This window comes from Lipophrys pholis (assembly GCF_963383615.2).
Source record: "Lipophrys pholis genome assembly, chromosome: 8".
In the NCBI taxonomy this organism is placed as follows: domain Eukaryota; kingdom Metazoa; phylum Chordata; class Actinopteri; order Blenniiformes; family Blenniidae; genus Lipophrys; species Lipophrys pholis.
In genome coordinates, this window is record NC_137630.1 from 25,304,670 (window position 1) to 25,327,523 (window position 22,854).

At 40.0% G+C, this 22,854-nt stretch overlaps 1 protein-coding gene across 1 annotated transcript; it reads left to right on the top strand.

Annotated features, from left to right (window-relative positions):
* Positions 1-294: 294 nt before the first annotated feature.
* On the top strand, positions 295-22,352 carry LOC308112795 (immunoglobulin-like and fibronectin type III domain-containing protein 1). The gene is made up of 30 exons (XM_080468558.1): positions 295-623; positions 2,181-2,256; positions 4,766-4,825; positions 6,990-7,112; positions 7,287-7,426; positions 7,555-7,654; positions 7,825-7,867; positions 7,973-8,144; positions 8,568-8,769; positions 8,923-9,195; positions 9,329-9,781; positions 10,409-10,513; positions 10,605-10,820; positions 12,557-12,673; positions 12,757-12,873; positions 13,314-13,442; positions 14,160-14,276; positions 14,527-14,643; positions 15,420-15,544; positions 15,669-15,810; positions 16,262-16,555; positions 17,140-17,436; positions 19,889-20,068; positions 20,177-20,305; positions 20,428-20,736; positions 20,901-20,986; positions 21,071-21,263; positions 21,362-21,658; positions 21,754-22,080; positions 22,160-22,352. Exons 2-30 carry the CDS (start codon positions 2,211-2,213, stop codon positions 22,162-22,164), a joined length of 4,914 nt encoding a protein of 1,637 aa, XP_080324684.1. The 5' UTR covers positions 295-623; positions 2,181-2,210; the 3' UTR covers positions 22,165-22,352.
* The last annotated feature ends 502 nt before the right edge of the window (positions 22,353-22,854 follow it).

Consider the following 22,854-nt stretch of genomic DNA (forward strand, 5'->3'; position numbering starts at 1 on the left):
CTTAAAGCTGCGTGTTTGAAAGCACAGCCTGTGGTGACAGCTCAAAGTCTAATCTGCATCTTTAAAAATAATAGGACTGCATTTTAGCAATTAGCACGCTCCTCGAGTGGAAGTGAAAGCCCTACTGAAACAAACTGCCGCCGTCCTCTTTCACTCTGACAGCTTTATGTGTGTCGTGTCAGTAACATGGGATCCGTACGAATCAGAGACCACACAAACAAAATGAACTCGCCAATCACTTTCCTGTCAGCAGCTGTTCTGTGAAAGATGAGCACGCTGTCATCAGTAATTACTGCAGTGAGACACAAACTTCACCACTAACTTGTCATTGGTAGCCCTTCCCTCTCCCACCAACTATTCACCCTGCCTTACCTCATCCAGCGACCCCACCGCCACCACCACCCTTCCCCTCAATAATAACTCCGCTGGCTTTGAGCATCCATCTGCCTAAAGAAAAGAAGCCTTTCTCTGACGGTCACCGTCTCAGCACAAGCTGGTAGGCAGCAAAATTAAACGTGTGTTCCCGAAGGAACTAATATCTAGTAAAAGCCAGGAGGCAGCGAGCTTATACCACAGCCATAAAGCAGCCTTCTCAGTGGGAGCGAGCACTGAGCGGTAGACAGGTAAAACACTCTCCTCTCTGTTTGTGTTTGTCTTTGACTGAAATTCTGCTCATGGGGCGAGCTCGCAACTTCTTTTTGATCCAGCACGGTGGCAGTTCAGTTCGAATTGATGAAAGTGGAAAAACTGAAGGGTTTAGAAGATACTCAGGAGAAAATTGAGGTGCTATAACAGCTTATTTTCTAACCTCAGTGTGGCATGGTGATCTATGGCAGACAAATGTGATGCTGTTGTATTCCTGTGGTATTATATTCATTTAGCACTCCCTCTCAAAGCATGATAAATTACTAACCGACAGGCTGGATGCTAAACTCACTTTATAAACATAAACAGATAAATGAAGCATACAGCTTTAACAAAGATTAAATTACTCCCACTGTATCTCACTTATCAACATCTTTCTGCACTTCAAATTTTTGTGTTTTTCACCGATGAAAAGTGAGTTCAGCTTGTCTAAAAGCATCTCGTTCTCAGATTCTTTCTAAGAATGGAAAACTCCATCAAGTGGCTTTGTGTAATCAAATAAGGTTATCCCAGGGTCCTTGCTAACTATAGCTTCAGGGAGCAGCACTGTCGTCTACAGTGTTTGTGCCACTCGACCTTTCAATGAGCAAGTTTGTAGGCCATCACCTGCATTCTCTTAAATAAATGATCCGTCTTTCAAAGAAAGACATTTTCTTTGTAATACTTGAAGTAACTGATGCCATACTTTAAAAAAAAAAAAAGGCATTATTTATGAGCAGCTTTAACAAGCCTAAAGGCTCCTACGCACTGTGTAAATTCATAAGTGCACGAGCTGTTATACTGGGGAAGGTGGATTTTATAAACTTGTGTACAACAGTAACGTTAATGATGTTGCTCTCCGCTGAATTGGAGGTGATGACCGGGATTATGTACATCAGTATGCAAGATTACCAACGATATTACCAACAATAATAAAGTGAGCCCATGAGGGAGCTCTAAATAATGGCTCTCATAGCAATTATATAGGGGGAAAGATTTTATATGGAAATGGACAGAAAATCTCATTCAGCATTTCAGCTCATTGGGAACCTGCAACGTACAGTTTTAGTTCATTGCTGTTGTTATTTTGACTGGCGTGTCTGCAAAGATCCACCAATTCCAACCCACATTGTCCGATATCTACATGAGTAGCCATCTTTTATCAGAGACAGCCGAAACCACACTGTGGACAGTGTACACTGCGTTTGTTTTAGTCATATGTGAACAGAGAGTGCATGTTTTCTTTACTCATAACCTTCAGGTCATAACAAAACAGAACAATTTCAACTTTTTGTACTTAGAAGCCCAGTTCCAGAGATCCAAAAGGTTTTCTATGAAATCTGTGCAACAGCCTTATTTATGTATTTATTACATTTTGCAGATTAACTGATGTTTTGCTGATGGCAAGTAAACAGGAAACAGAACATCTCACCCCATCTTTGTTGTTTTGATTTTATGTACAGCTATTTCGTCACAATACCATTTGTTAAATGCACCGATGTACGTAATACTCCATCATTCTGATTTTAATGACTGCATCCATTTTCTGTCCGCAGGTCGTCCGTTGACCATTAAGTCTCGGCAAAATGTGGAAAAGAACGAAGAACTCGGGTCCGTCGACCATCAGACAAAGTACTGTACAGCAGTTCCTCTTCTTTTCTCCCTTTTTTTTTTAAATTTTTTTTATTTAGCGGTGTCAAGAAAAGTCATGTAGTTGACCAATTAAGTTCCTTAAGATATAGGAATGTGACTGCTTTTCCAAAGCTGAGATCGTCAAAAAGATTCAATACCATTTAAAAAACGCGTGATTTGTTTAGAGAAAGGAAGTTAGACATGAGTCATAAATGTTAGACTCTGGTACAGTGTATAATTTTTTCTTATTTACATTGAACACTTTCCACAAATAGAGCTGTTGCCGTTTTCAGAGCTGAAAAGGCTTCGCACATGACTGCGTTTGCAATCTGCCGCCATCAACATGCACCACAGCCCACGACTAAATGAGCTCAGTGCGACTGCGTGGGGCATTTCTACAGCCAGAGCTGCCATTGCTAGGAAACAGAGGTAGTTCCTGGCAGCCATAAGGGAACAGGGACAGTAAAAACTTTCTTCTGTGAAGGAAAAGAATAAGCTCATCTCAAACTTTACATACTTTACAAGTATGTAAAGCTTCACACGAATTCTAAAACGGACCCACTTGAGATCAAATGTTTGAAAATCACAGGCACAGTGTTAGGTTCAAGACAAAAATATTCTGTTTCATGACACTTAGAAGAAAAATGCATATTCTTAGAAAGGACTGTAAAAATAGTTTTAGCAGTGAATAACTGTTGGAGCCTGAAGGTCTCATGTTGACATGTAAATATATCTTTAACAGTTGAACCTTTATACCAGTAAAAAAAAAAAAAAAGCAGCAGTCAGTGTAAACTCTTCACTGGAGCCACAAATACTTTATTGGTGATGTTTTGTTTCACAAGAAGAAAAACAGACTACAGTGGATGAGACATCCCTGAGACATGGAAGGAAGTTAATTATGCTATTTACTTTAAGACAAGGTGTTGGAGTAAATAAGTTTTACTTCTTCTCACTCCTTTTCGAATACTCATCTGATGATGTTTTTCTTGATTCATTTTTATATTATTATTACTGTTATTCATTTATTTATTTATTTGAGAGGAAAATTTTGTTGTTGTTTTTCTTTTTTTTCCTTATACTTTTTTTTTTCCGATCTTGATATTCGAAATAAACATTTCAAACCAAACCAAATCCCATTGATAGAAAAAACGCGGGATAATTCAATACCTGCCTCGTACCAGACTTTAAAAAAAATGCTCATACCAAAAAAAGTGTTTCCAAAATAACATAACAATCTAGGGTGTCAGCCTAAATACTATTGTAGTTGTTCCCGACTCCAGTTTTTGCCATTCAAATCAGACGTATCTGTTCAGTATGAATATTTGATCATTGTCTCATTTACTTCTTATAGAAATAAAACAATGATTTACTGACTGGGCTTTGGTGAGCAGTTCAGGTCGGCAGCAACAATCAGTTTATGCACCTTTGTTTATAGAAATGATCAACTTGATTTGCCTACAAAATAGGTCTCCTAAGGTCAAACACACAGACAAACGTATCTTCAAAAGTATCCTGTTCTACAAAACCTGCCCAAAGTAGAGAATCATTCTATACACAGTGATGTAGTTACACACAAATCCAAAACACTCAAACTCATAAGCAAAGTCAATAAGTCTCAGGATCCAGTACAACACAAACACTTACAGGGTAATCTAAATCTGCAACTCACTGTAGACACCAAACATATTAGACACAAATATCAAAGTCCCAAATAACTGTGAAGCATTTAGCAGCTCCAGAGTCAGATATTGTATTGAAGAGACAATAAAGAGCAAAAACTGAGCTAAAGCAGAGCTGAAATTGAACTTCCATTGGTGTGGTTGCATGAGAAGAATCTATTGCTGTATTCTTATTTTATCTTTTTTTTTTTTTTTTGTCAAGCTGACAACCAACACTTTAATAAATGTATTGCCTCTCCCATGACCCGACAATGAAACATAGAAACGTTTGACCCAACAACATGATCTTGCAGCACAGTGTGGACATTTTCTTGTAAACATTCATGAGCCCTTTGTGAAATGGACTTTCCTCAGCTGACAGGCTCCTGGACAGCTGGTTGACTAAAGGTCTTTTCTCTGCGGCTTCAGTGATAAACTAAGGATGAGAGGAAAACATCCCAGGATTAAGGTTCCCTCTCTGCTGTCCTTTACTGTGACCCCCCACTACACTGCTGCAGTTTATTCTGGCTTCTGTGAGCTTTCCTCTTCCACATTATGCCCGCCTACTTCTTCCCCTCTGGTCACTGCAGCCGCCGCCGGTTCCAATGATTCTCTCTCCTTTTCCTCATCTCTTTATCACCAGAAAAAAAAAAAAAAGGCACAGAAATATTCAATCTTCTACAGATAATTATCAACATCTCCCTCGTAATATAAGAAATGGCAGGAAAAATTCACAGAGGAGTAAACCAACACCAGCCATCTGTTGTGACGTACACCGCTGACCGTCCTGCAGACAGAGCACAGCTTCAGTCCGTGTAATCCTGACTGATCTTTATTGTTTTTCACCACAGGTTTCTCCCTCGTCCACCGATATATTCAACATTTTAATGAGGTGTCGGGCAGCAAGTCAGGTGAGTTGAGAGTGATTTTCCTCAAAGTGTTAAAGCAGCACTGCACTGTACCAAGAGAATACTTGGACACATGCATTGGAGTGTATCATGAAATAAAAGCCAGATAATACATTAGGTATGATTGAATCCTGTGTTTGCCTGTGGCCTGTCTTGTATGACTTTTGTGTGGATAACCTGAAACATGTATTTACAACCTTGTCACAGCATCGACAGATGCGACAGGATTGCAGTTCTCCGATTTCAGTCCTTGTCATAATAATCATTAATCCCTGGATTAACGTTGTTCTTTATCGACTCCTGTGTGATCCTCTATCTTCACACATTTCAAAGCCTGATAAGAAAATGTTCAGCTGCAAAGCATGTAGGCAGAGGATCACAGAGTGGATTTCATGCACTGTTTTTTTTTTTTTTTTTTAAATGGTTGAGCTTATTAATGTGCCCTCCATTCGTTTAACTTTGCAGGGAAAATACTGAGTATTTCTACTGGAGCTGGAGCGATAATGTATGAGAGAAGATTAATCTGCAACACTTTTAAGCTTGTTTATCATTCAAGTCGCTGTTTACATAAAGTGACTTAACATTTTATGCCTCAAACTTTTCCGAAGGGCTCCCTTCATGCTTTTCGGTGTTAGCCTATCACCGTAAGTGAAACTTACAGTAATCAGTCATAACATTATGATATTATGTAGTTCCCCTTTTTGATCCTCCACAAACGGTGATGCCCTGTGTATTCTGGCACAAAGAACCAGCTTTAACGTCTGCCACAGTTTGAGTTGCAGTAATTTATCTGTTGGATTGCTAACCTGGCAGATCGTGACCCTGGTTCCGGTTCACCTTATTTCCTTCCTTGGACCACTTTTGATACATAATGACCCCCGTAGACAGGGAACACCCCACAAGATCCACTGTTTTAGAGACGCTCCCACTAAGTTGTCCCAACCGTCGCAATTTAGTTCTTGTGAAAATCACTCAAGTCCATTTTCCTGCCTCCTGCACATTAACTTTGAGGAACAAAATATTCCCTTGCTGCCTCATGTATCCCTCCCACTAACAGGTGCTATGACAAAAAGATGAGCAGTGTTATTTGCTTCACATGTCAGTGGCTGTTATGTTACGGTTGATCAGTTTAAATTCTCTAGCCACTTCATTGGGGACATTACACAAACTAATGTGATCTAATACAACAGCTCTGCCAACATTTTTTGGGGCTTTGTGAAAGATCACAAGGTTCTGCTCAGCCTGATGTTGTCAAAGAGGATTATAAGTGAGAGTGTGTATATTAACTTCTGATGTGTTGTCATCGACAACAAGGAAGCTAACGGGGTATATGGGTTTTAAATTATATGGCGCAGCTGTTTCATTAGGTTGTTTGCTTGAATTAGTAATTGCATAAACATAATGGGGAAATAATTAGCACTTATTGTTGATCGTAACATAACCCGTGAAGCGTGTTCATTTATTTTTTCAAAGTGAGAATAGGGTAGTGATTTATAAGTCTAACGTCAAGCTCGCACAGGTCTTGACTTGTATATTCATATCTTTCTTAATTCTATCGTCTTTTCATGTTTCTACTTTATTCAATCAACGTAGGAAATACCATCAGCTCGGCAACATTATATATTTTAATTACACTGACTTGTGCGTTAAAACAAGAATTATTCAAAAGCAAATAATCATTATTTTTGAATTATTATGATGATAATGAAATGAATATTCTAAGTGATATGTAGAAGCCATTTACGGACAGAAGTTTATAACCAATAATGTCTCTTAAACCTAACAGCAACATCCAGCTGGCGAAATCATAACTCACATACAACTGCAATATAATGAGTTTGGAGAGTGTATTTTATCCACACACACACACACACACACACACACACACACACACACACACACACACACACACACACACACACACACACACACACACACACACACACACACACACACACACACACACACACACACACACACACACACACACACACACACACACACACACACACCATGTGTTTGACATCCCTGACCTCTGCTGGTAACAAATCTAATCCAACAGTACTGGATTCACTTCTGTTTTTAGCCTACAGTACGTGATTTAACTTCACTTGCAGTCACACAGTTCATGTCTTTGTATCATCTTTTTCGCAATTTGTTTTTTCAGCCACGATCCGACGAAAATCGAAGATCCCCGGTGTGATGATCACCCAATTTGTAGCAAACATACCGGAGGGTAAAAGCACCCCAGACTTCCAGTGTAAACCAACCCCAATAAGTACTCAAGAAGGTTTGTTCCTTTAAATTAGAAGAGAGCACTTAAAAGTGTTTCCGCATGTTTAAAAAGCAGCGATAAACAGAAAATGTAAACTAATGTCTATCTAGGAAAAGCGTCCATGTTGTTTTTCAGTGAAGCCTCCAACAGAGCTGAGAGTCATATACAAGTCTTTTACATATCTTTTAGGAAAATTGGCTGTCTTCAAAGCTATGGTGAAAGGAGATCCAAAACCAGATGTGTCATGGAAACGAACCTTGGGAAGTATATCAAACAAAGACAAATTCAAGACTAAATATGAAGAATCAACAGGGGAACACATACTAGAGGTGAGTGACTAGTTGATACACAGTATAGTAAAGATCTTTCAAGTATTTGGTATTCGTCATTTGAGTAGGGTTTTTTTTTCCAACACGTATTTGTTTGCGACGAATTCAAAGGTTTTTCATATTTTCAGATTCACAATGTGTCTGGTGCAGATGCAGATACATATAAATGTTGTGCTGCGAACGAATATGGGAAAGCTGTCTGCTCAGCAACATTAAATGTGACGGATGGTGAGTTTTTGACATGATATTCTGCTCAATTTTAGGTGGCATTTGTGTTTGTTAGTGCATGCATGACAGTTAGAGTCTATCACTTATCCCAATGTTGTCTAGTTATCACAATACAGTCATCGTCGTGAGTGACTCACTGAGCAGATTTGAACTGAATTTGATGCTTTCAGCTTCAACAAATCCAGCAGATTTCAGAAAACTGCTGAGGAAAAGGTAAGAAATCATTGAACCATATATTTCTATGAGAGTGTGCATTTTATCCACTGCTTTTTATTTGACGGATACATTATATTTATGATCTGCCTATTATCTCTATAGCAAAGTAGACAAAGCAGATGGCGAAAATGATGAAAGGTTCTGGGAAGCGATACTGAATGCTGACGGGAGAGACTATGAGCGCATCTGTTCTGAGTTCGGTGTTACAGACTTACATTTGGTGGTTAAAAAACTTGAGGAGAAGAAGAGGGAGAGGGCAAAAAACAAGTCAGAGGTATGAAAACTGCAATGTCTCTTAAATCATCACTGCAGTAATCACAAAATCATAACCCATATGCTGTCTGTTGGGATAATACACATACCAATAAAATTGGTGAAACTACTGTATTAGAATCATACTGTAACTTAAATGATAGCTGTGACCCATTATACCTACAAACTCAGGGTAAAATGCAGCGCAGAGTTGGGAAAGCTAAGGATCTTTGTTGAGGTGTCCCAGTTCAGTGTGTGAAAAGACAAAAGTAGTGCCAGTACTATGCATATCTTTTCTTAACAATGCAAGGTGCCAGGTCTCATTCAGTTGTGCAGCAGTTGTAACAAAGTGACAAAAATTGAGAACGATTATTCATAAACATGTATAATATGCAGCGAGGTAACAAGGATCCGTGTTTTGTTTACGGCTCTCTTGTATATCCAGCAGGATGATGTAATTCCATACGATGACGATGCTACACTGAAAAACAATCTTCAGAAAGGTGGGAGAAAGCAGGGTTTTGGTTCTGAAGGCCAGATAAACAACATGGCAGGTCTGCATCAGGAGAACGATAAGGACGTGAACTTCAAGAACCAAGGCCTCCATCAAGTGGACGCCGAAGAGGATGATCTCCTCGAGTTTAACCGTACGTTCATCAAAAGAGATTGGCCCAGGAAAACATGCCCATTTTGTTAAATGTCTCACATAACCTGGGTCTGCTGGCCCATTTGCAATAGACAAGTCTTTTTAAATGCTGAAAAATGCTTAAACGTGACCCTTACATGAATTTTTTTTCCAGTGTCCAATGTGGACTTTGTCATCAAAATTCAGGAGATTAAAGCCGCAGAAAGAGAGGACGCCCTCTTTGAGTGTGTCCTCTCACACCCACTGCCTAAAATCACATGGTTGGGCAAAGGCATCGCCCTGGAAGATGGAGAAAAACACCAAATAACCACCTCAGACCACAAACTGATTCACAGACTTCTGATCAGGGACTGCATAAGTTTGGACACTGGTATCTACTCTGCTGTGGCTGGTGTTACATCTTGCAGTGCCTGGCTAGTTGTAGAAGGTAACTCTCAGTTCAATACCACCACAATCAATCTGTCAGCATGCATCAGAGTGATCCTAAGTATTGCCATGAGTATGAGTGATGATGTTTATGAACCACTATGTCATGTATGTTGTACCTCTTAACCTTAAAGCTGAAAGCAATCTCGCCTCTGGCGGTAAGAAGATAGCCCGTAAAACTACACTAGCGGTTGGAACGCTGGCTGATATTGAAAAAGTGGCCAGAGAGCAGCAAATGAAAAATCGAGAGGAGATGGAGAAGATTTTAGCGGCTGTAAAAGCAAAACATGCTGCAGGACAAGTGAAAGGAGAAATGACATTAACCACTGGTGGAGGAGACAGTAAAATAACTGAAGCTGCCGGACGGGGTAAAAATGCGGGCGCTGTAAAAGATAAGCCTGACGCCCTGTCTCAGCCTGTGGGCGCCGAAGGGGAAACAAAGCACAAAAAAGAAAAAGTCGATGGCGCAGGATTGAAATCGGACACTTCGGGGTGTGCGGAAAAAGCAGCAGTGACATTAAGAGAACATGACCCTAAGAACAAGAACCACAGGAAAAACTATCGATCGGATTTAGACAAGGTAACAGGTAAATACTACGTAAGTCTGAGAAGCACTCGCACTGCCAGCACTGCAGGGAGAAGTCCATGTAGATAAAATTTGTTTTTAATGATAGAAACCATAAAAAGTTGCTGATACCTCACATGGATTACCTATTGTCACAGCTGGCTACCTATAAAAATATGCACTTAGCTATAAAACCTTTTTTGTTTAGAATAAATGTGACACAGTATGAAAAGATCTTTCTGTTTATACAGCTACTCATTGGGGATTCCTAGCCCTGCTGCATATAGGAAAAGCATCTGACAATAAAAGGGAACCACAAAGGTTCAACAAAGCCCAACTTGATCACATTTCTCATAAATCGGTGGACATTAGTGATGTCCATCTTTGGTCCTGGAGACTCCATGTCCGCCATGTTTTAGATGTCTTCCTGCTTCAACACACTAGAATCCATTATGTTTTCACCAAGCTTCTAAGAAAAGAGACTCTCATAGTAATGTGATGTGTTCTAGCCTGGAAAGACCTAATACATGCAGGACAAAAGCCCTCCAGGACTAGTCCCAAAATAACAATATAATACTTCAATTTTACCTGAGAGTTTTCCTGACTTTTGAGCATGAATATTTTGTTATGTCTATCTGACCTGCCACAGATGCAAATGACGATGAACGTCCTGAGGAAAATGGGGTTTTTATTAGACCTGAAAACAATTTGAGACGCCTAAAACATGGTCAACTGTCCGAAGAAAAAGAAAGTGGTGAGTAAAACATGTAGCCATCGAGATTCTGCCAAATATTTGCTGAAACAGAGCCGCTTGTTGAATTTTCATTGTGTACTACGTCTTTAAGACTCTGGTGATGAAGATCAAGATGATGATGATAATGATGATGATGAAGATGATGACGAAGATGACGACGATGATGACGACGATGATGAGTATCAAATTTCAACCATGAGTGAACGTGAAGGCATTGGCCCAAATGAAAATAGAAACTCCACTAACTCCTTCAAACACCAAAAGAGGCAAAAGAAGCAAAAGAAAGTCCACTGGAAAGACACATCTGGTAAGAAAATCCCATAATTACCTCAAAGTGTTTGTGTTAAATATGAGACACGCCACACTGCAGGCAGAAGACACACTTTGCTGGTAAATAGTAAACAATAAACATAGCACCCAGATTTCTTTCATTTCTTTTAACATGCTTTTGCTCATATTCAGTCATTTGACCACATGGTGGCTTTTCTCATAATATCTCCTGTCTATTCTACTGAGAATATTTCTCTTAGGACAGGTAAGATAAAAAGGAAAGAATATATATATATAAATATAGATAGATGACTAGACTTATCTAGACATTCTAAATTGAATTTTGGTGTGCCCTAAGGCTCCATATTAGTTCTACTATTTTTCATTTATTTTTTATAAGCGACTAATAAATGAAGTCATGACATGCAGTTCCATAGTCATCTAGATTATACGTAGTGATACGTTGCCATGTCTCGACCAAAGGATAGCCTTTTTACTGCATTTTAGACAATAAGTCAAGCATGGGTAGCAGAACATTTCTTGCAACTTAACCTGGAATCTGAGGCGTTGACCACTGGTTCTGATATGCCTACGGAATATTTCAGAGTACCGCCGTTTCTCTCACAAACAAGCGATGAGATTTTAAATGTTGCTTTTATTACTTATTGCACATTATTGTGCTTCTTTCTAGTCTCCCTTAAAACAACATGGTTCACTCTCTGTAAAATTCAGCTCTATGTGTGTTGATGGGAGCCAGAGAGAGTGTGCATATCACACAGATTTTTAAGGTCTCTGCAATGGCTTCCTGTGTATGCCAGAATCGATTGAAAGATTCTCTTATTGGTTTTCACAGCTTTGAATGGTCTTGTTTTGAGACAAAATCCTACGGCAAAGCTGCTTTTTATTGTGATGGTCCACGGCTGTGGAACAGCCTCCCTGAGGACCTTGGAGCAAGGCTGAACGTGTGCACTTTGTTAAAAAGAAACTCAAGACCTTTTTTTTTTCCAAGAAAAAAAACAAGACTTCTTTGACTAGAATAATCTAGTTTAAAAGCTTGACAAAGTTCTGAAATATTACATTGAGGTGAAGTCAGCTAGTCGAACTGTACTGACTTTAGGGTAGGAACTTTTTTCAGTGCGCTTCTTGTAGTTCATTGGCCATTTGGATTCCTCATTTGCTAATAATGCTGGAATATTACTGTGGGATTTTTTTCAAATTTGCTCAGGCTTTTATATGCAGCTTACAGTTTGGATACCTATGTTGTTGTTGTTGTTTTTTAAATGGCAATGCAAGCCCATTCTCATGAAGCAATGAAGCTGCTCATGACGCTCATTGTTGCCTAAGCCAAAGACACTCAACCGCTTTAACCTGGGGGACACCGGAGAAATTTCATGCGGCCACAAGCCAAATATAATATATATCTTCCAGTTCTTGTTGCGCAATACTCGACAAGTGGCATGCAATGGTGTTGTAATCCTATTAAAAATCCAATATGGAGAGCACTTCAGGCCAGGTCCGACATAAAACTCCCTCAATGTCAAGCAAAAAAACAAAAGAAAGCACTGAATGGTAAGAAACCATAGTGGGCACTTTACTGCATAGTAGTCTTGTGTGTATAATGGTCAACTTCACCCAACATTTAGGTAGTAATGAGGAGTTACATCATCCCCTTAAATAATGGGACAGCTGGTTGGACCATATGAAGAGAACTGCAATCAACAGGCAAACATCTGGTTCCGTTTTGTATGATTGACCTCTGTCACTTCAACACAGATCCAATCAAACAAGGAAGTGAAGCAAGTGAGGGTGAAGAGGATGAAGACACTACGGGCCAAGTAAAAAACAAAAGTCTTTCAAAGTCAAGCAAAAAACAAAAGAAAGCACTCAATGGTAAGAAACCATAGCGGCTGCCAAAATTGTAAAAATCGAATTTGTTGTGTACATTTCAACTAACCTCTGTTGCTTAAACACAGGTCCAAACAAACAAGGGAGTGAAGCAAGTGAGGGAGGAGAGGATCAAGGTGCTACAGGCCAGGTCAAAAACAAAAGTCTTTCTAAGTCCAGCAAAAAACAAAAGAAAGCAGCCAAAGGTACTTTGCTGCATCTTGTGTGGGTAATAGTCAATATCCTGCTCCAGGAAGCAGTTATAATTGTTCTACAGTTTCGTTTCTAATGAGTAGAAGTAGACAGCATGGACTTGAAGAGCAGTGATAGATCTGATTTGTATCCAAATGTGTTCATTTGTTTGAAGAGTTGAACTGTTGAATTCCCTAGAGTGATTGTTTTTCCAAAGGGAAAGGGGGTGGGGGGGGGGGGGGGGGGGTAATATCAGATATTACAAATGAAACATATCTAATAGCCAAACAGCTCAAATCCAGAAAAAGAAAAAAGTATTCAGATACAATTTTAATAAAAAATGCTGTTTCCCCCCCAAAACATTTTTGGGACGTTTAGATGATGGCACAACTTGTTGGAATGGATATTTCAAAACTGTATTAACTAAATACTAAACTGTATTGCTATAACCCAGATTCAAGCAAACAAAACGATGATATTGAAGCAAGTGAGGGTGAAGAGGAGGAAGAGGAGGACGCAACAGGCCAGGTCCACCTGGAAAGTAAATCAAAGTCAAGCAAAAAGAAAAAGAAAGCTGTCAAAGGTAAGAAAACAAAATTGTTATTTTACTGGTTAATAGTCATCTTTACAAAATATTTATTTATTTGAAGCTGTAATAAATCGTAGTTTTCCCTAACGAGTGGAAAGAGTCACATCATCATAAAGTTGGATGAACTCGTTTACAAGCAGTATTTGATTTGCCTCTAAATTAAGTTCAGTCAGCAGGATGTAAATAAACTAAGTCAAGCATTTCTCTTCAATAGGGTCCTGTAATACAGCCTTTACTAATGTACCAAACAATCACAGCCGGTTTAGTAATTTCATCACAAAGATGAAGACAATCAACTTCATCGGTTCAGTTCTGACGTCTTAGCTCATCTCGATGAAAGCTGCTTTCGGAACAAAACATGCAGAAGCTGCTGCAGAAGATATCTGAAACCAGCTCCCGCAAAGCTTGACAGCTTGAAGTTATTTTAGAACGTGGCTGAAGACCTTTCTGTTGACTGCTGCTCATGATTGTTAATGCCAACAACTCGCTGCTTTACATCGACCTTGTTGCCAAAATGAACAAAGTTTACTTGTTTATTTACTTAAGTTAAGCTGCCTGAAACAGTGGAGAAGCCAAATAGAAAATTACAGGGGAAAAAAAACAACAACTAGGTGACATGTTTTTCTGTATTTATCAAAGAGAACTGCATGCAACAGTGTTTAAATTAAGTTATTTAGAAAATAATTAATTTGTGTCTTTACTCTAACACAGATCCGAATGACCAAGTGAGTGATAATGAAGGAAATGTGAGTGAAGAGAATAAGAGCGGCCAGGTCAAACAGAAAAGTCGTTCAAAGTCGGGCAAAGAGCGAAAGAAATCAACAAAAGGTACCAAACCACAGTGGGTAGTCTACATGCTGTTTTGTGCCATGAAGCGGCTCCAATTGCTGCGTGACTTGTTTTCTTACGAGTACGAATGATCATTTCATAGTTCAGATAAAACTTGTCTGAACTTTTTTAACAATCGTACATTTGACTTTATCCACAAAGTTGCTTATCAGTTGACTGAAAATGACATTTGAAGTAAGTTAGAATAACTGTAACAAAAACAAAGAGCTCAACTTTGTTTTTTTAAAAGGTAAAGATAAGCGTCCTAAAGATCAGAGCGCAAATGACGACGCTGAAGAAGGCAAAAAGTCTTCCACATATAAAAGACGCAAGAGGAAAGGCCCACTGATTGAAGACGTTGTGATTGGTAAGAACACAAGAGGTAAAGTTAATGCTACATCTTTTAAGAGGCAGGCATTTGGATAATAACTTCAGCTTCATATTCATAACTTCAGTACATTTCCATATTTCTTTTACGTATGGCTTTTGGGATTAGAGAAAATGAATGCATGTGACACAAACTGAAGGCCTAATTAAAATAATCGCCTGGTTTGTGTTACGGGAGGAAACCTTGTACATTTTTATTTGTGTGTAACGCACAAACACCTCAGTTCACTTTGGGAATATAGTGACCTTAATTAAAGAAAACTACAATTGAAGACAAACACGACCATCATTAAAATTCTAAATACAAAGTTGTATGCGCCATAAGACTCACAATCCTATTTAGAGAGACGGAAATAAATGCTTCGGCTCCATTTCAGCCGACTCCTGACACCAGAGTTTGTTTAGATCTTGTCAACACTTGATTCACAATTACCCCGTCATGTTGTTTATCTCGTTCCTCATTGTTCCATGTTGGTATGCTATTTTGTCACAGCAGGGAGTTTCCCCAGAAGTAGAACTCCGCAGCAAAGCTGAATCCTTTGCTCATCCTCCCCCTCTATTAGAACATGAATATCCCTGACAGATGTGTATTTATCCAGGGAGTGAGTCAATTTTGCAAATACTCACTGAACAGGGGAGAAAAATTCACCTCAAACAAGTTTGAAAAAAAATAAAAAATGACAAAGAGCATTAAGAGAATATTTGTGCTGAGTTATGAAAGTGATGGTGACACAGTTAACTGCTGTCTGCTCACAGATCCGGGGGTTCACTTCATCTGCGGTCTGTCTGATGTGAATGCCGTCATCAGCGAGAGTGCCGAGTTAACGTGCAAGCTCAGCAGTGAGGACTGTGACGGAGTCTGGTTCAGAGACGGCAAAAAGGTTAGTGCGACCAAGCTGTTTGCCAAGAAGAAACGACAAACAAGATGTGCCACAGCAGAAAGTCTGCAAAGAGCCATGAAGAAGAGACGAATGTTGATGCTGGCTCCTCTTTGTTCTCCAACAGATAACTACAGACGACAGTTTTTCTATGAGTAAAGATGGTTCGGTCCACACGTTAGTCATACTCAGCTGCACAGAAGAGCACTCCGGAAAATATCGATTTGAGGCAGACGGTCGTAAAACAGAGGCGATGGTCAACGTCAAAGGTCTGACAACTTTTTGTGACGACGTTTTATTCCTTTTAAGATTTTTTTCTTAAATAACTTAATTACCTTATAGCTTCATTATCACTCTCAAGTTCAAACTCAGGAGTGTTTACGTAGAGTTGGGTACCTTTCATCCATTTTTATTACCATTTTACAATAAAATTTACTCTGATATTTACAATGAATGTTGTTACTGCAACAAAAAAAAACCATAATAAATACTTGTAATATTAGGAACTCATCTTCGGAGGATCTTAGCATGAAAAAAAAAAAAAAAAAAAGGAAAAATTGGCACCATAAAATGGATTTGGGATCTATATGTAAACTTAAAAAAAAACCTGTCAAATTGCAATAAGATATTTCCCCCAGTTCAGTCAGCCTTAATTACCACACAACAGATCAAAATCATACCAGCATTAAAATGACTCTACCAGGACTCTTCAATTTCTAGATCCACCCAGGATCGACCCTGAGGACCTCAGTGCTCTCGCCGAGCCTGTGACAGTCAAAACGGGGCACCACGCCATCTTCAAAGCCAACTTTGTTGGCTTCAAACCGATAAAGATCCGGTGGTACAGAGAAGGAGAGGAGCTGCTCGATGACGCCAGCACGAAGATAGAGAAGTCTGCCAGTCACACCCGCTTACTGCTGAGCAGATGCCACAGGAAGGACACGGGAGAGATCAAACTCAAGCTGAAGAACGAGCACGGCTTCACTGAGGCGGTCTCGCAGCTCATTGTGCTTGGTGAGTGAAAGAACGACTATAATCGAGAGTAAAACTGTACAGCCACTATTTCTGTCACACTAATTCAAAGTAAATCATTAACTGCAAATTAAACTCAATTTAAACTTCTAATCTTCCGATGTGATTCGCGCAATAAGCTGTTGCAGGGAGTACTTTGATGCTTTGCAATATAAAGAACGGCAAACAACAGATTGCCTTAATGCTCGTGAACATATTGGTGCAAATCAGAGCGCTCCTTCCCTCTATCAGTGTGCCTTATTTCACTAACCATCTGTGCTTGGACAGATCTGAGTACACATTTATCAATGTAGCTCTCGAAACTGATGTTCGACAATGTGAAAAACACTGTTCGACTCAAATGTTGTACTTGAAGCAGAATGGCAGACGGGGATAACGTTAAAGGTTGAAGACACGTTTGGGGAAATAAACATTTCCTCACGCCACCAAAGTTATGTTCAAACTTTAACTCAAATTTATCTGTGTGTGTGAAGAACTGCCTTAAGGTAAAACCCTGAATCACCCCCCCCCCTCACATGAGCAGTTAGAAGGTTTTACAAGCTTGATATCTTTGGTTTATGTTTCAGACAAGCCGACTTCACCTCAGGGTCCGGCAGAGGTGACGGAGAGCTCAGCTTCCGGCATTGAATTTAAGTGGAGGCCTCCGAAGGATGACGGCGGCTCGCCAGTCATTAACTACATCATGGAGCGACAGCAAGTCGGACGAAACACCTGGAAAAAATTGGGAGAGACACCAGGCGTGCCCAGCTACCGCGACACGGTGGTGGAGCACGGGCGGAGATACTGTTACCGCATCCGCGCCGCGACTGCAGAGGGAATCAGTGACGCGATGGAGACGGACGATATGCAAGCCGGCACGCTTGGTGAGCAAAAGGAACTCTTACATGCTGCCATCCATCCGCACAATTTATAGCATTTGATTTTAATTTAGGGAAAACACAAACACCTGAAACCTTTGATGCAAGAACCAAAAAAACTAAAAACTGCTTAAATAAGGCCACACACCGTTTCTGGCCTTTTATACTGGTCACAACTTGGGGGTTGACATGCAAGTACAACTTGAAGGAGAGGAGGAGCTTTCCCGTCCTACCAGCCCTCGATCAGATAGAAAGTGGATGAGATACAGACCTGAAGACAGCGGCGCGGCCTTGTAATACAAACCAAATATAAAAGCCACGGGTTTAAAAAGGTCAGAACAAGCAGAGGCTTTCACAGCAGAGCTCAACCACATTCAAGCGAAGAAAAACATGCCACACTGATAAAAAAAAGATTCACTTACTGTTTGCAGATCTGCTTCAGTAGAGGTTTCTTATCGAAGTCAACATGTTGCATCAGGAATCCTTGGTTTGATTCTGGACTCGGTTGCTCTTCTCTCTGGAGTTTGAATGTTTTTTTTCCCCCTTGCGTACGTGGTTCTTCTCCAGGTACTCCAATTTCCTGTCGCGGTCCACAAGCATGCATTACAGGTATATTTGGTGACTTTAGAAATGTGTGCAGCATTTTCCTGTCTTTTCTGTATTTGCTTTGTGACGAACTACCTGTCAGGGTTGTTCCATGCCCATTGCCAGCTGGGATCGGCTCCGGGACGCGACCCTGAGTTGATAGTGACTCAGACGATCCCTTCACAGCAGATATCCTTTGGTTGTAGCTCGGCGTTACGGGCCCCAGCGCGTTTCCTTCTTGTCTTTGTGTGTGAAATTTCCACTCCAGTTCTCCTCCCATAGTCCAGGAACATGTCTCCGGCATGGTCCAACTCCATCAGTTTTTCACACGCTGTTTAAAAACACAACATTTATTAATGATAGGTTTGCTAAGCCACATGAGTAGTCCAACCATTAATCACACTTAGCATTTCAGAAATAGAAATTATTGTTAGGATCTCATTTTTAATGACTACATACACAGTCACCCTGGACTGTATGATGACTTATCCAACTGTAAACTGATATAATTATTTATCAATCATTATCAAGCATAAATCATTGCTACTGATGACATTTTATCTTTTTTTATTTTTTTTAAATGACCAGGTACCAAACTATTCCTCTGTAAACCTGAGCTGCAGGCATGCAAAATGTAATTGTTATCAAACAGTTCAAACGGTGGTGTTAATAATTGTCATATATGTGCATTAATCAAACAGAATCATAAATTCAAAAATATGTTATCGATGATCATAAATAACAGCAGCATAAATGTACCCATAGCTCTTTTTGATTAAAACCTGTGAATATGCTGATAAAACCCATCTTAGTTCATTATCATATATATTCAAGGCTAGATTTCTATTGTAGTCAACAACAATGAAACGGAATGTTTTTAAGGGTCACATCAAAAAGGAGTCCAATTAATTTGCTTATATGATTTTGCTTTTAAATATCAACGTCTAAACATCCACTTTTAGTTGGTAAAACAAAACAAAAATGGGAAACAAAAATACCATTCTGGACTTTGTATTTTTTTTGGGCCATGTTGAGATTTGAATACAACATCATGACTTCAGGATCTAGACCGTGGAAAAATCATTCACAAGTCTCTGCAGAGAATATCTCTCTTTCAGTTTCTCACTTTCTTTTATGCCTTTTCAGGAGGAAAAAACAAAACAAAAACAAAAACACCTCACTTCTCAGAGAAAAGAAGGCGCAGGTGTTATACTCACGAAAGAAAAGGCTCTGGATTATATGAATCAGGGTGACGCTGAAACCGCCGCAGCTGATCTTCATTACTGCAATCATCGCGTGATTTTGCTCTGTCGTGTCAAAATGTGCTTTCTGAAAAAAGATTGAGTCTTTACTGCCCCCTGCTGTCCGTCACTTTGTATGCGCCTTGAAACTGTCATTTTTCCAGCATGTCGATGTAACTACAAATAATATTTTTTTCTAATTACTGGGGATTATTTAAAATAAAGATACATTATTTCTCTCTAATGAGCAATCCGTGACCATAATAAATGTTCAGTATTATTTGTATTTAAAAAAAAAAAGTTTCAAAAATATTAAATGATACAAAACATTAGTGAAACTGTTTGTTTTTTCTGTTTTGACTGATGATAAATCACTTTGGGGTGATATAGACGTGTTACAGCAGCACCCAAAAATATATATTTTTTGATGACAAGAATATTGCTTATGTATTGCTTATGAAATAAACCCAAAACACACCAACATTTTTTTTTTTTTTATCACTTTAACTCCTAGAATCAACAACAGTGAACTCTACAAATAGAGACACATGTTTATTTTCATTACCTTAATCCATGATCTAAAAAGAGTCTCAGACTACAAAGCAGTGTGTGTTGTGTTTACACCGTTGCAGCTTTCCCCGGCCCTCCTGCTCCTCCGAATGTGGTCAGTGCTTTTGATGATTGCATAAACCTCGCATGGACTTCACCGGGAAACAAAGGAGGATCACGCATCCTTGGTTACCTTTTGGAAAAACGAAAGAAAGGGAGTAATCTCTGGACAGTTGTCAACGCCTTGGATGGAGTCATTAAAGGTAGGTTTGAGATGTACATTTTACTTGGATTTGAACAGGGCTGTGTCCGTGCAGGTGATAAAAAAAAGTGCTGTTGTCTTTTTGTTCCTCCTTCGAACACCCTTGAAGAGAAGAAATATGCAGTGAAGGATGTTGTGGCAGGTATGGAGTACGAGTTCAGAGTCACTGCCATAAATCTCTCGGGACCTGGTGAATCGAGCAACCCCTCCGAGTTTGTTTTTGCACGGGATCCTAAGAGTAAGTCCTGCAGCTTTTTCCTCATATTTCACATAGCAAGGAACAATAAGAGCAAAAGTACAAACGTCCCTGTCTCTTCCTGTATACTCATGCATCAACAACTGGTACTTATCTCATTCCAGAGCCTCCTGGTAAAGTCTCTGGCCTGAAGGTGACGGAAACCTCCTACACTCACATGGTCCTGACGTGGACCAAACCTGAGGACAAACCTGGCATACAGGATGAAGCGAGGGGATACTTTGTTGAGATCCGACAGGCAGATTGTCTTGAATGGTCTCGCTGCAATAGCACCCCCATGATCCTGATGTCTTTCAGCGTGAAAGGCCTGAAATCCATGGACATGTACTGGGTGAGAGTGATTGCCACCAATGATGGAGGGGAGAGCGCTCCCGAGGAGCTGCCCAACTACGTCCTCGCAATGCCTTTACCTGGTATGTCAATGATTCTTCGAAAAAAAAATATGTATATTTTCTTGTTACAGTGGTGTACTTTTAATTTTAATGATGGCAACATCATTTGAGATTAAAATTCGCTGTTTTCTCCTCAAGTAAATATGGTGTGAAACCACTTTAGCAATGATTTTTCATTATTCTAGTGAGGCCAAAGTTCACAAACAAAAGGATGAAGAGTTTCCTCGTGGTGAGGGCAGGAAACACCGTCAGGATCACAGTAAACTTTGAGGTGAGTTGGAGTTTTCAAAATAAAACACGAAAGAGGCTAAAAACAGCATATACCCCAAACATCTGTAACTCGTGTCTCTTTCAGGCTTCCCCGCGGCCACATATCATGTGGCTGAAGGACAACACGCCAGTGGCGAAGCGCGTGACAGTCAGCAACTCCGATGGCTCATCCCAGATGCTGATCCCTTCCTCTGAGCGCTCCGACTCAGGCATCTACTCCATTTTGGTGAAGAACCTCGTGGGTCAGGAAACATTCAGTACGGAGGTCAGAGTCACCGGTAAGCCTAAAGCCAAGATAATGAACTGCACTTTGGTCAACAGTGAATTGTTTCTATATAAGTGGATGAAATGACAATAGAACTGTCTCTGATCCTAGATGAGCCAAAGCCTCCGGGACCGGTAGAGCTGGAGGAAAACGTCCCAGACACTGTGACGGTGACCTGGGAACCTTCTCCTGATGAGAAACGTGACGATCGTCTCCACTACTCAGTGTCCAAACTCGACTCCACCAAGCGCACATGGACTACGGTGGCTGACAGACTCTTCAATAACAAGTTCACAGTCTGCAACATCATGCATGGGAGGGAATATCATTTCAGGGTCTATGCCAAAAATGACATGGGCATATCTGCGCCCTCAGAGTCACCGACCTGGGGAGTGGAGAAGAAAAAAGGTACGTCCGAGCATCTTGAATCAATTTGAAGTCACTACGATATATTTGTTTTCTTTTAGTAGAATGAAAATCACATTGTGTCTGCTCTTTTCTAGAAAAGTTTGTAGTGAGCCTGCCGAGCAGACGGGACTGCGATCTGCGGTGTGCGCCGGCCTTCATCGTACCTCTGAAGCTCCACACGGCGCCCAAAGGTTACGAATGTTATATGAGCTGTGCAGTGAAGGGGAACCCCGCGCCTCGCGTCACATGGTATCGAAATCACATCAGTATAAACACTAATACCAACTATTACATCTCCAACACCTGCGGAGTCTGCTCCATGTTAATCCTCCAAGTGGGTCCCAAAGACATGGGCGAGTACAGCATCACTGCAGAGAACAGCCTGGGACGGGCCGAATGCTCCACCATCCTCAGTGTCAGGGGTGAGCGGATCACACAGTGGTTGGTGCTTACGTATCTAAAGACAGATGAAGGATAAATCTTTGTTTTTCTCCCACACAGAGTGAAGAAACCGACGACTCGTTTGGCATTCTCTGTATAAGATTATCTATCCAATAGAGGGTGCATTGAAGTGGTTGTGCTGCAGATTTGTCTCCTTCCTACATTACTCTTTATTTCACTGCCACTGTAATAAAAGTTGTTTCACAATTAAAACTTTATTTCAAAGAACGTCTCATTCAACCCCCAATAAGGTGAATCGGACAGTTTGTGCTTTCATGTGTTGCTCACGAGAAAACATGATGCATTTGAGGTTTTTAGGTTTTTAATGATGTGATTCTGCATAAACAGTAAATTGACTTGTATTTTACTTCAGCGGGACATTTGAGCAGGTGAACAGGGTGAAAAGGAGATTTAACCAGTAATCCCGGACATTTTAAAACAATCCAGTCGACCAGCCTACAAAAGTGGCAAAGATGTTACAATCAATCAATAATCAATATCCACTGGTGAATAGTTTTGACTGATGAGTGTGGTCTAAAAGAATAAATGAATGACATATAAACTTGCTGAAATATATAGATTAAATTCAGTTTTTCTTTTTTAATATAGTTTGAGGATAACACTCTAAGGTACTTTGGCTTGACATAAGTTTCACTAAATTACCACAAAGCTCCAATAGGAAATATCTTTAAGAAATATAAAATAGAAGCACTCGAAGTAATGATTGTTCATGTTGTACATTGTTAAAGACTGTT